The following is a 12409-nucleotide window of genomic DNA, read 5'->3' on the forward strand; positions in this document are numbered from 1 at the left end:
TTTTTTTAAAAAAAAAAATCTTGGCCTGCATGGAATACTACGACTGGCACAGCAAAAAGGAGGAAGAGAACAGGAGAAGGTACTTTTAAACACTACGATAATGTGGAGGTGGCTTTCTGCAGCCAGCCCTCTGGTTCTAGTTTAATATTGTGTAATAATGGGAAGGAAAAAAAAAGCTGATGAAACAGCTGCTCCTGACGCAGGAGATGTGGGACCTACTCTGGATTTGCAACGTGCTGGGATACCGAACAGATCAGACTGACTCAAACCACTCTCAACTACTTTATGGTTTTTTTTTTTTTTTTTAGTATTTCAAAACTCCTCCTCACAGAAAAACAAAGAAAAGTTGTCTGAAAATGACAAAGAAGAAAAACAAAAATGACTCTTTTTTTTTCTTTTTCTTGCTTTACCTCAGTTTTTCCTCATTTCGATGCTGCAGGAACCGTCAAAACAATTTGAAGCTCCATTACTTTCAGCAGCGGAGACACTAATTTGTGCACTTCGTACGAGTGCAACACTAGAACGGAGCCGGCTTCTCATTTCGGCTTCGAACTGACCCCGTCCCCCCGCCCCCAGCGCTCGTCCTTGATCTGCTCGTAGCGCTTCTTCCAAAAAAAGAAAAAGAAAGGACTTGATACATTTTATCTCCTCAACCGTTGGACTTTCTGCAGCAGACGGACTCGAGCAGCCACAAAAAGAAGTATTTCGGCAACTTGGGAGCAAAACACCCACACGGTGAATCAATCATCTGCCAATCAGCCAACCGGGAAGCAGAGGGAGGGAGGAAGGGGGTGGAGGGTGGAGGCTGGACGGTGGTCCCTCCTGGAAATGTTCAGATGTTTATGCCTACAGGCTTTGTGTGCGTGCGCGTGTGTGTGCGTGTGTGTGCGTGCGTGTGTGTGTGTGTGTGTGTGTGTGTGTGTGTGTGTGTGTGTGTGTGTGAGAGATCTCAACTCAACCGAACCGGGTGAAGCACATTGATTCACAGTAATTGCAGTCATGTAAAAAGAAACGGTTCATTCCCAGTTTTCTATTTATAGTCACTGTTTTCACTAGTTGTCTTCACCATTATGTAATTCTAAATCATCCTCCTCATCATGCTCTCTGGGATCCAGTAGTTTTCTTTCACGGTGCGTCCGAAAGGCATCCGACACGAGGACAGCTCTACGGTTTCTCCTGTATGTGTTACATCTCCATATACTCTCTTCTCTGTGTTCTTATTGCTATTATTATATTATTATTTGCCTTTTTGGTTCCAAAGATTTCCTAAAGAAAGCACATTTTTGGTCCTGATATATTTCTTATTTCTATGGTTGTCTTTTTCTTTTCTTTTTTTTTTTTTTTTTTTTTCAAATCTGTGGGCTGAAGCTGTGTTGTGCAGTCGGCTGTCGCAGCAGAACCCTGGGAAACGTCTTTGAAGCTGCAGCCGACGCACAGTTTGGGAATTCGGACCCGCGGGCGCCAGTGTTTCCGTTAAGGTTTCCAGAAGCGCCTTTTCTGTCTCTCGCTTCTGGAAGCCGCTGTGCAAAGGTGGACGGAAGGAGCGGGAGATCGTGCCGACGACACATTTAACGCCGCCGGCTCGCTAATTTATTACCTTTACTCCTTGTAGCTGCAGAAGCGTTTTTGTTACAGGCGAGGGAAATCAGCGCAGATGCACAGAAAGACACCGGAGGACGGCTGGCGAACGGCGTTTCCCAGCAGGGACGCATTACACCGTAAATTGTGGGAGGAGGAGGGGAGGGGGGGTCCCACGCAATGTCAGGAGGGCCCGGCGGCCCAGCGGTGGCCACCTTTCCAACAATGAAACGATGCGTGGGCGGCGAGCGGTGGGACTTTGGTGAAGGTGAGACGCTGAGCCATTAATCATGAGCTGACAGAGTAACAGCCCCCCCCCCATGTCCTTCTCTCCCATTCTCGGTTCTTTCTCCAGGAGTGAGGAGATTTTGTATGATTGTGAAATGGAGTGCAGTAGGTCCATTGAGTATTTCTTTGACGAGCATTACCTCTTTTTTTTTCTTTTTTTTTTTTGTTGTCGTCTTATTATTCCTTACAAGTATTATCAGAAGTGTTGCTATGCATGCCTGTGAGAGCGAGGAAGGGTGTCGGCCTTTTTGTTTGTGCAAATCATAGTGCTGGAGGACGGAGGGGAGGGCGTGACGGAGAGAGAGGAGCTGACAGGAAGTCTGATGCGAGGTGTCAGTGAGAGTCCAGCGGTGCGAGCTGGCCGCCTCGGAGGGGGGAGGGGGGGGGGCGGGCGCGGAGTGGCTTCAGTAATTGGAGTTTTCTCCCGTCGTGCCTCCGTGCTCGTGGTGGGAATCGCCAGTCACATCAGAGGGGCAGGATTTGCCCCCCGTGGCCTGTTTTCATCATGAAAATAAACCTGTAAGGACAATACGCCCGACTGACGCGGGCTACGCTCGCCCCTCACCTCCAGGCGGCGTGGCGGCGGGCTCGCTCCGAGTATTTTTCCCCATCTGCTCATTATCGGCGGCTCATCGGCCACCGAGCGTCTGACTGGGTTTTTTTTTTTTTTTCGTCTCCGCTAATTAAAGGAAGTCTCAGTTTAGAAAGGAACACAGAGGCGTGCTTGTAGGAGCACGGGGAGCAGGGGTCGCCCTCAGCTGTCAGCCGCTGACCTCTGACCCCTGTTGCAATGTGCTCCAGTCCACCCAGCGGGGGGTTTTTTGTACAGCAATTACATGAATGGGTTTGAATTGCATGTGAAGGTTTGTTTTTGTTTGTTTCTCCGATGTTTTTTATAGTCGTCACATGCTTTCAAAGTCTCATTTATCCAAGTGATGATTTCTTTTTCCATAAGTGACATGTATTTTCTCACAATGTTTTTATTTTTCCATCCTTGTGTCTGCCTTCTGTTTATTCTCCTCATTATTATTGAATGTATATAATAAATAAACAGTTTGGTTTTTATCCTGGTCTTTGCGTACTTTCTCCTGCAGCTCGCCGGCCGCTGATAGAGCATGTTCCCTGATAATGCTTCTTCCTTCCCACGATTGTCCCCCAGCTTATCATTTTCTTTCCAGTGTTTGGCCTCAGTAACGGCGACCAATCAGGAGAGAGCAGGAACAAAACCCCTCCGCCGAAGAGAGATAAAGAGGAAGGCCTTTTTTTTTTTTTTTTTTGATTAAACGTCTGAGGGGTGGACGAAACGTTGCAACAGTTCAATAATGAAGTCACCGAGAATCACTTCTCTGCGGTCGCATTAGCGCGCGCCAGTCGGATGATTGATGGGGGCAACAATTGCGCGCGATGAAAAGGCGCTCGACTGGGCCGCGTCGGCGTTAACTCTTCCACTCGCACGATGGGCTCTTCTGCCACCTCCAAACTCTGTCTCGGCTGCCAGGGGTGGGGTCGCAGGGAACAATCCGGAACAGTCTTTAATTGCATCTGGAGTTTAATGGCTGTAAATGGGTTGGATGTGGCAGGAAACCTCATATCCCTCTTAATTGCTCTAATGCACGAGAGGCCAATTGCCAATTTGATGGCAAGCTCACTCTGAATAATTGAAGTTGGGCTAATTGGGGGAATAGATTGAGAGAGATTGCATCTATTGAAGTGGAGAATTGACCTTTGTTGGCTGGCGGATCACTACAGGCCGCGGTGGAGGGAAATAAACAGGAGTGGGACCAATCCGGTCTCCTGGAGTTTTGCTGCAACACGAAATCAATCATCTCAAACCTACAAAAGAAGCAATGGTGTCGAAGAAAGCGGGCTCTGAATGTGAAACTTCCTTTATCCCTGCATTTAATTTCATCTGACTCTTCCCGTCAGCCTCTGCAGCTCACGCCTCGATGTTGCCCCCTGGTGGGGGAACGGCGCCACTGCAGGTGTCGCTGCATCGACTTTGCAGCAGCCGCCTGGAGACTCGACTCTGATTCAGTTTGAAAGATTAATTGAGCGTTAATGCGCCTTATGTTGCAGATAAGTGAAAGAGGATGCAGATTTGAAAACTGGAAAGGTTTATTCACTGGAAACATTTTGATTGATTTATTTATTTTTTACAAATGTGTGCAAAAATCAACATTAATATGCGCTGCATTGCATCTTTTTTTTCCTGTACACATCCATCAGCTTAAGTGCAGAACTCTGTACTGTAACTTTGCATGTGGAGATGTTAATGAGTGATGGCAGCAGGCCTCCCATCGAGCTGACAGGTCCCCTGTCCTCCCCCCGTCTCGTCTCATCTCATCCCGGCCCCTCGCTCCCTCCTCGTCCTTTCATCCATCCTCTCTGCTCTTCACAGATGCCTCTGCTCTGCTCAGCAGTTTGGCACCTTCGAAGTGACAGTTTCACACCTCCTCTATCACCTCGGGGCTATTATATACCATCTCAGAGTAGCACACAATGTGGATACACACACACACACGCACGCACGCACGCCCTGACAAAAGACTCACTTCCACTCAAAAAGCTATGATGTGAGTTTCCTGACAGAAGAAAGGTGGATATATCAGAAACTTTCGAGCCTCGATGATGAAACTCGAGAAGATGAGTCACTGCCAAGCCCGTTTCTCCGCATTTCCAGAGAAGTTGCGATCATTATTGGTGCGTTTTGTTTCTTGCAACACTTAAGTGCATTCACACGAGACTGTACTTGTAGTGCCCATAAATCTGCAGGCATGTGTTCTTTGTATCACTGTTTTTGTGAGAACGACGTATTGTGTGTTTTTGGTCCCATTTTCTGGCTTTTCCTTTCATCGTGCTCTCATATCAGACTGGAAACAACATGGATGCTGCACAACGAGGTGTTTTCAGTCGTCTGATCGAATCAATCACACACTGACAGGAGGTGTTAATGTGCATTCCCCCTGTTGGCAACTCCTTTTTTTTCCAAGTGATTGCAAGAGATTTTAAACATGGCCGTTACTCATGCCTTTGCTTCTGGGACTGATTTGCAGTTTTTGCATCAATGCATGGTTGTTTTCTGACCTGAGTGTTTCCTGGAACCAGCTGGTGAGTAAATTCTCTGCACCATTTTTTGCTCTTCTGGCCAATCAGTATCCATGAGTGCAATTTTTCAAATGCTTTCAGCAATCAATGAAATGTTCAGAATGTGCTGTTTTATGTTTGTAACATGTTCTTGTCGGATTCATACCTCCAGTAGGGGTTGATGGGAGTCTTACCAGTTGAATTTTTTTTTTTTTTTGGTTGCATTTTTATTCATGAAGACTTACACTTTAAAGCAGAAACTTATTGTTTCTCACATCATGCATGAGACTGGAGAGCTCCATCTCCAATTAGAGTATGAAGACTAAGGCCCTGTTGATGCCCCAATGTTTTAAATGAAAACTCATTATTTTTGGGTTTTCATTTCGTGTTTTCTTGGCTACGTTTGGGAAACGTTTTCATGTTAGGCCACTAGTGGATGCGGATGTTAATGAAACCACACACAGGCACAGAGAACAGTATGTTATAAACATTAACGATGCCGAGTACACGGACATTATAGGATAGAGGATCAGGTTGGTTTGCTCCAAAACTGCGAAGTCCTGGGAGAATATGGACTGGAAGTTATGACACTTTGGAGGTGAACAATGTTGGAATTGTCCAACACCTGAGGATTTAATCTCAGCATCAGGTTCAATTAGAAGGTTAGTGTTTGCTGGAGGTGACCTGATCCCGAGGTGACACTTTCCTGTATGTTTTAAATGTCTCAAACATTTAAATCTACAGAATGGGACATTGTTAAGGTCAATGTGTGTTTGAGCAGCGAGATGTCAGAGTCATGAAGGACTGCAGCCCTGCAGGATCCAGACTGAATGTCCTCACAGAAAAAGCCATACGGTGAACGCAAATTGGGATTCTATTCATCTCCATAATACTCGTCGTATGGCTCTTGGTAGTTGGTGGTCTTGGGGCGAGGAATGCTGTAGTCCTTCGCAGTGTCGATTTCCTAAAACACACACACACACACACACAGGGATACATAATAATCACACATTTGTCATGTCACTGCAATTAACACCCCTGACAAGCACTGCCATCGTTAACCTTACAAAATGACTTTGCCCTAATTACAACACCAGAAGGCCTCGTGTTGAATTGCTGAGTATGCAGAGTGGATTTTTTTTTTTCATTGTACTCACCCGCATGGAGAATTCAGACTCGTAGGGGGAGCGCAGTGCCTGGTCGGGTCTCGAGCCTGGAGGGGGAAGAATGGTACAGTTAGCTCATTATCAGGTCATTAGAAGCAGAACATCATGGAGGGGCAGCGTGAGGGCTGAGCCCACTGATAGCAGAAAACACTCTGGGATGCTTGATGGCCTTCATTTAGATTTTGGTTCACAGTTGTTGTCTTAATATCACTTGCCGCGGAGATGATTTAGTTCATTTTCTGAACAGCTTATTTGTCAATAATGTTAGCGCTGAACTAATATTGAATGGTTTCTAATGTAACTATTTCAGTTCTCCTTTGCCAGTGATTCTGTTTCTGCCTCGATCTTCATAACCAGAGTGGATCTTGTACTATAGTCAAAAGGTTTTTAAGTTAAAAGGCTGAAGCAAAATTTATTTTGACTATAAAACAATATATTTTTCCATTTGATAAACTATGTTGAATGAAGACTCGGTTTTTAGTAAATAAACAGGGAAAAGTCGGTTTATGTGTCGACCGATTGACCAATACAATGAGGACAGTCAGCATAATGAGGACATGAATTCTGGTTTTTATGTCCTTAAAGGTTATAGATTTTTAATGCATGTTTGTCCCACTCAATTCATTTTTAGTGCAAAAAGTAAATAATGGCACTTTAGCTGCACCTCTGGAATGTTTTGTTTTGATTTCAATTCATCAACTCGCAACGTATCTATTAATTTTAGAGCTTAACAAACTAGTAAGAACCTCGACAAGGCATCCTCCTTATCTATGTTATCGCAGGAGAAGTCATTTGAGTTTACATTTCTTTAGACAGTTGGTCGAAAAAAAAGTGTGGAAAAAAAGTCATTTTAGGGCATTTTTCAAGACAAATGACTAATTGCAAAAACGATCAAAATAATTGTCAGGTGTCTGTGTAATTTCCTTTGATTCACCCTTGCCGCTCCCAGGCCTAACTTGCAGCCCTCTAACTAGCGTGAGTATCTCTGTACTCACCGTCATTCTCATAGCTCCCGTTTTCCCTGCCTTCCTTGGGGCTGGCGAGTCCCGGGATGTCGGCGCTGGGGCTGGTCCAGCCTGCGAAGCTCAGAGGGAGATCTTTGGATAAGGCCTCCCCCCTGCAGAACAAGGCGACCTGGGACAGCCCGTGGCCCAACAGGAGCACCCAGCCATTGGCTACCAAGGCGATGCTGAGCACCGGGTCGTCCCATTTCGGCCTTCGGTCCAAGTCCGGGTTTCCCTTGACGAGCATGGTGATCCAGACCACCCATATGCAGACAGAGAGCAGGAGCGTGAAGACGAGCAGTCCGCCGTGCGTCTTCCCCAGGTGGTTGGAGGGTGCCGTGTAGCTGTAGCTGTACGTGCAGCAGGATCGGCACATGTAGTGCAGCGACAGGATCAAGCCGACGGCCAGGATGCACATCACGTAGATCAGCAGCATGACGAACTCCTTCTGGCTGTACTCGCAGGGCTTCTTATCTCGGACCAACACGACGATCAGCCACTGAGTCGCGATGATGACCTGCACTACAAAGAGCCCCAGGGCCATGGCGGGCTCCCCCCAGCCCCGGGCGGCCGCGAAGCCCAGCAGAGCCAGGCTGCGGGCCAGCAGGCAGGAGAAGGCCAGGGCGAAGAGCACGCCGAAGAGGAAGAGCCTGGTGGGGCAGGTCTGAGAGGTGAGGCGGATGATGAAGGCGAAGGTGAGGGCGAAGATCCCGGCGGTGGCCAGCAGAAACATGGCCATGGAGGTCACCACGCCGCCGATGCTGTTGCGCTGGTTCCGGGTGGCGACGCATATGCACAGGGACCACAGCAGCAGCCCGAAGAGCAACGCGATGCTCAGCAGGAAGCCGGCGGTGGCCAGAGTCTCCAACACGATGCCCCACACCGCCCGGCGGTCGCACAGGTACCGGTACATGGGGTGCAGCCCTGGGCCGCAGCCTCTCACGCCAAACAGAGAGTCGTTCGAGGGAGCGGTCGGCGTGACTGAACTGCTGTTGGTTGACTGGCACAGGCAGGTGAGAGGCGCATAGAAGAAGAAGAGGAGGGGCATGAAGAAGTTCTTGAATTCAAAGGCCATTTTGACTTTGGTGGTCCACATGATGATTCAGTCCTTTCCACAACAAAAAGAAAAAAAGTCTTCTGATGCAGCAAGTCTTTGCTCCTGAAAAGAAAAAGTACATGTCAGCACAAAATGTGAACAAGTTAGTCTCGGAGGATTCCCTAAACATAATTAAAGTGTCCGACCTGACACTGTGAAATAAAAAGAATGGAACTGAGGATAGCGCAACAGAGGTCACAAGTGGAAAAGGAAACAAAAAAAAAAAAAGAAAGGTTGTTTGACAGTGAGAGTGAAGACAAAGGGAGGGTGGAGGGAGTGTATAAACATGCCAGAACAAGGCAGAGAAGTGTGTGAGCCGCTGCTAAGGCTCAAGGGAAAAAAAAAGCAACTGAAACATGGTGACGCTGTGACAGAATACCAAAGTGACAGAAAAGTCCGCCTCGTGGGCGGACTGTGGCCGTTAGACAGTTCAAACTGGACGGATATCCAGGAGGTATCCATCCCTGGGAGTTATCACCTCCCGCAGCCCTCAGTGCAGGGTTTGTTTTTGTGTCGGGGACTCCAGGATGACCTCTGGGTAATTTCAATGATGGATCGACGTGAGGCGTGCCCTCAGCTTCACCCCACTTCTGGGCTCCATTTGTCAAACGAGCAACAAGCGAAACTTCGATGAACTCGCTCTGTTGTCTCTACTAAATCACACTTGGCGGTAAACGACTATTAAATTACACATAAATTCCAAATAATTTGTGGCTTATTTTCTAGAGGAAAATAGCCCGAAGCAAAACTGACCAACCTTTAATAGAAGAGGCACTTACCCTCACTCTGTGGGATTTGAGAACAAACACGTCGAGGTGCAGATTTCACTTTCAGAAGTCTTGGCTCGTGTCGGCTCACTTGTTGGCAGTTGGTATTTGGCACCTCCTATCCTGATGGTGAGCCCATGTCTTGGCGATATTGAAGTAACATGAAGAGGACGAGTTGAGGTCTGAACAGGATCGTTTTCCCCCCCTTTGCATCGACGCCAGCGAAGCTCAGAAACCTGCAGCCCCGCTCATCCTCTCCTTCCAGACGCCTCCTGCTCTCTCGGAGTCCCTCCCTGAGACTATAGGTGGGGCTCACACACCTGGAAGTGATGACAGGAGCCAAGCCACGCCTCCCGAGATATTAATCCTGGTTCCCATATGAATTTGCATCCTATTTGCTGAAAGCAAAAGCACTGTGATCCCCAGCAGCCGGAGCGTCTTGAGCAGGTCGAGTCCACTCCGTCATGCGAAGCACGTGCTCAGCAGGGATAAGAAGCACATTTTTGTCAGGGCGGGTCTTGAGGTGAGTCCGCCTGACTCACTGCTGTCTCATCAGGACACACAACAGACCCGGCAGTTGCTGTAGTTACAGGTTAATCACAGCAACAACAGTTGAAATGGAGGAGTCGGCCTCGGGGAGAGTCTCGTGGAGAATAGAGGCTGCCTCTGACTGTTGTCTTTCACAGACCTGTACGTAACGCCTTGATTCGTGCCTGCACAAGCAGAGTGTTTATAGGGTGTGTTCAGCTGAATCTGAAGTCACTCTTCAGGTCTGAGTTCACTCTGTGGCACCAGCCCCCGAGGCTCACGGCTTTATCTTCCCCATTATCAAACCTGCTTGTTGCAGGAGCCGAACATGTGCATAAATTTGGAGTCTGTGAACATTAGCAACTACTAAATATTTGAGAAGCACTAATAGGTCGCGTCGTACAGTGCTGTTTATTATCTTGGTTTTTGGTTTATGCCAGTCGTTCAGGGCAGGTTATGAGAACATAATTTTTGTAAGTGATACCGCTGTAACCCGAGCGCCTGGGAAATGTTGATGAGCAGGAACACTGATGTTGACAGATTGCACGCAGAGATGTTTATTCAAGGTTTGGTGTTCGCTCTGTTTATCTCGAAGCACCTCCTGATGAGTTCATGGTTTGTAATTTTCAATGATAGTTTATTTCAATAGCAAAGCACCTGCATAATTCCACTTATCACCAGAAGGGGTCAGTCTCACAAACCATGAATATAAAACTCTTGATCAGACGGAAACGAGTGAAGTCAAATGCTCAGCATGTCGCGTCAAGTTATTCACCACAAACCTGTAATAAAGTATGTATTTTTTTTATTATTAGCTACTACTAGTATTTTACAAGCATTGAAAGTAAATAGTTACTTGTCACATTAAGTCTTTGGCCTGTCTTCATTAACCAGGTAAGTCTTCGTAAACTGGTTTTTATTTATAATGTCGACCTGGAAAAAAGCTGAATGCACTTTAAAGGAGGAGGAGAAAAATTAAGATTATCAACAGATTACACCCCTGGTTAAACCCCTGCAGTGCTTGAATATTGCTTAGATATGTGCAATTACTGAAACGAACAGCACCCACGAGTGGCACCACATGAAAACAACATTGTTTTCCGTGTTTCAGCCATCTCAGTGTAAACGGACATCATTTTCCAAACCTTTCCCTGTAAGCACGAAACGTTTCTGAAACAGAAAGGCAAAACTTATGCATTTTCATTTGACATGTTGTCGTGTAAATGGGACCTAAAAGTAAATGGTGACTTGTGACAATAACTCTTAGGCGTGTTTGCTCAATAATTGAAAACAAATCAGCAGAATGTATCAGATACAACTGATGTTACATGATTTGCTGTTCAGTTTCAGGAAGAAGCAGCATCAAACATATCAACTCCTCTGTGGATACAGGCTAACATTACTTCTGGTAAGACATCTTTTAAGTTGTTGTTAGGAGCACTGACTTAGTTTTAGATTGAAAAGTCCCCAGAGATGTTTAAAAGTGTGGTCCAATTGTAATGGTTCTAGATTATTGCAGCTCATTGGAATGAAAATGAACCAGTTGAAATGTTTTTATTCAATTTTAAAAGATATCAGAATAGTAATCAACCTCATTGCAGCCTCATGACATTACAGTAACACAAAGCAATCACATAGCCGCTCTATAGTTTTTGTTTCCTTTTTCCTGGAGATGGTTTTGTTCTAAACAAACATGCAAACTGATGCTCATGCACCTACTTGCACACACCTGGTACTGGGAAAACATCCAGTTTTCACTCTAATAATAATTATGGGGTTCACATCTGGAACAAACACCCTTTTAAAATCCCTAAATATTCATTCAGGAGCATATTGGGTCCATAATGCCCCCAAAGTGTTTGCAGCACTCAGTTTAATCTATACCAAATGAGACTGACAGATGATGCACCTGCACATATACTGAAGGAGAAATGCAAATAAAGGCCTCCTGGCTCAGATTACTCATCCTAACGTGAACCTCAGCTATAGGCTGCTTCATACAGAGATCCGTTATCAGATGAATGCCTTACAACTTGGACACGACTTAAACACAAAGGATATCAGAAATAACCCCAATGAAAACCATCTCTCAACATTTTTTTTATATTGTTTTTGAATACCAGATATATCTTCTTTTTTCTATGATATCTTTCTCTGACGTCCTTTCCTTTCATTTGCTTTTTCTTTGCACTCTCCAGCAGGGGTTTAACCTCTGCAGCCTCTCTGGCTCCTCTTAGTGGTTCATTTTCACCAAATTGTTGATCAACTTTTGTCTATTTTATGTGCAAATGAGGACATTTTCAAAAGAATCTTATTTCCTGGATAAAAAGCTGAAGCAACTTAAAGGAAAGAAAGCAAAGAGCCTATATAAAATAAATATAAAACATATAATAAAAGACCTGATAAGTTAAATAAAGTTAAAAGAGTAAACAAAAAAATAAGATAAAGAACACAAATGCAGTGACTTCTAACGTACTGTGGGCCCCGTCAGCACACAGACTACCGGGCTTTGCAGGAATTGGAGATTTTAAATACTCTTTTAGGAAAGACCAGAGAGCAGGAATTTACAGGAGATTAAGGCACGTATGAGCTCCTCCGTGCTTTCCTGAGAGAGAAACGGCAGATCTGTCTGTGTTCTTATGTTCTTGAGGGTTGCTCCAAGAGTATCGCCCTCAGAACACTTTATTTCATATGTGAAAGAACACAGTGGCAAGTGTGGTGAGAAAATGAAGAGAACGGACAACATGAGTACTAAAAATAGACACACTTTACTGGAGCTATCAGGGCAGATCACTTCAAAGTACATATATTGTGCTCAGGAACACAACATGACTTTATTTTGTTTTCTAAGGAGGGTTCGGACAGCAGCAAAGCGCGTGCGAGAGAGAGAGAGAGACG

The 12409-nt window shown here is 45.7% G+C and overlaps 1 protein-coding gene and 1 long non-coding RNA gene across 2 annotated transcripts; one reads left to right on the top strand and one right to left on the bottom strand.

Annotated features, from left to right (window-relative positions):
* The first annotated feature begins 317 nt into the window (after window positions 1-317).
* LOC115387161 (uncharacterized) lies at window positions 318-12408 on the top strand. Its single transcript, XR_003931345.1, has 3 exons — window positions 318-2102; window positions 4169-4175; window positions 12395-12408. It is a non-coding gene; the product is annotated as an uncharacterized LOC115387161 (long non-coding RNA).
* Window positions 5022-9510, bottom strand: LOC115387149 (G-protein coupled receptor family C group 5 member D). The gene is made up of 4 exons (XM_030089750.1): window positions 8996-9510; window positions 7112-8279; window positions 6108-6163; window positions 5022-5914 (listed from the first exon to the last, which is right to left on the bottom strand). Exons 2-4 carry the CDS (start codon window positions 8214-8216, stop codon window positions 5825-5827), a joined length of 1251 nt encoding a protein of 416 aa, XP_029945610.1. The 5' UTR covers window positions 8217-8279; window positions 8996-9510; the 3' UTR covers window positions 5022-5824.
* Window position 12409: the final 1 nt, after the last annotated feature.

The sequence above is a fragment of the Salarias fasciatus genome, chromosome 4 (genome assembly GCF_902148845.1).
Source record: "Salarias fasciatus chromosome 4, fSalaFa1.1, whole genome shotgun sequence".
Taxonomy (NCBI): Eukaryota; Metazoa; Chordata; class Actinopteri; order Blenniiformes; family Blenniidae; genus Salarias; species Salarias fasciatus.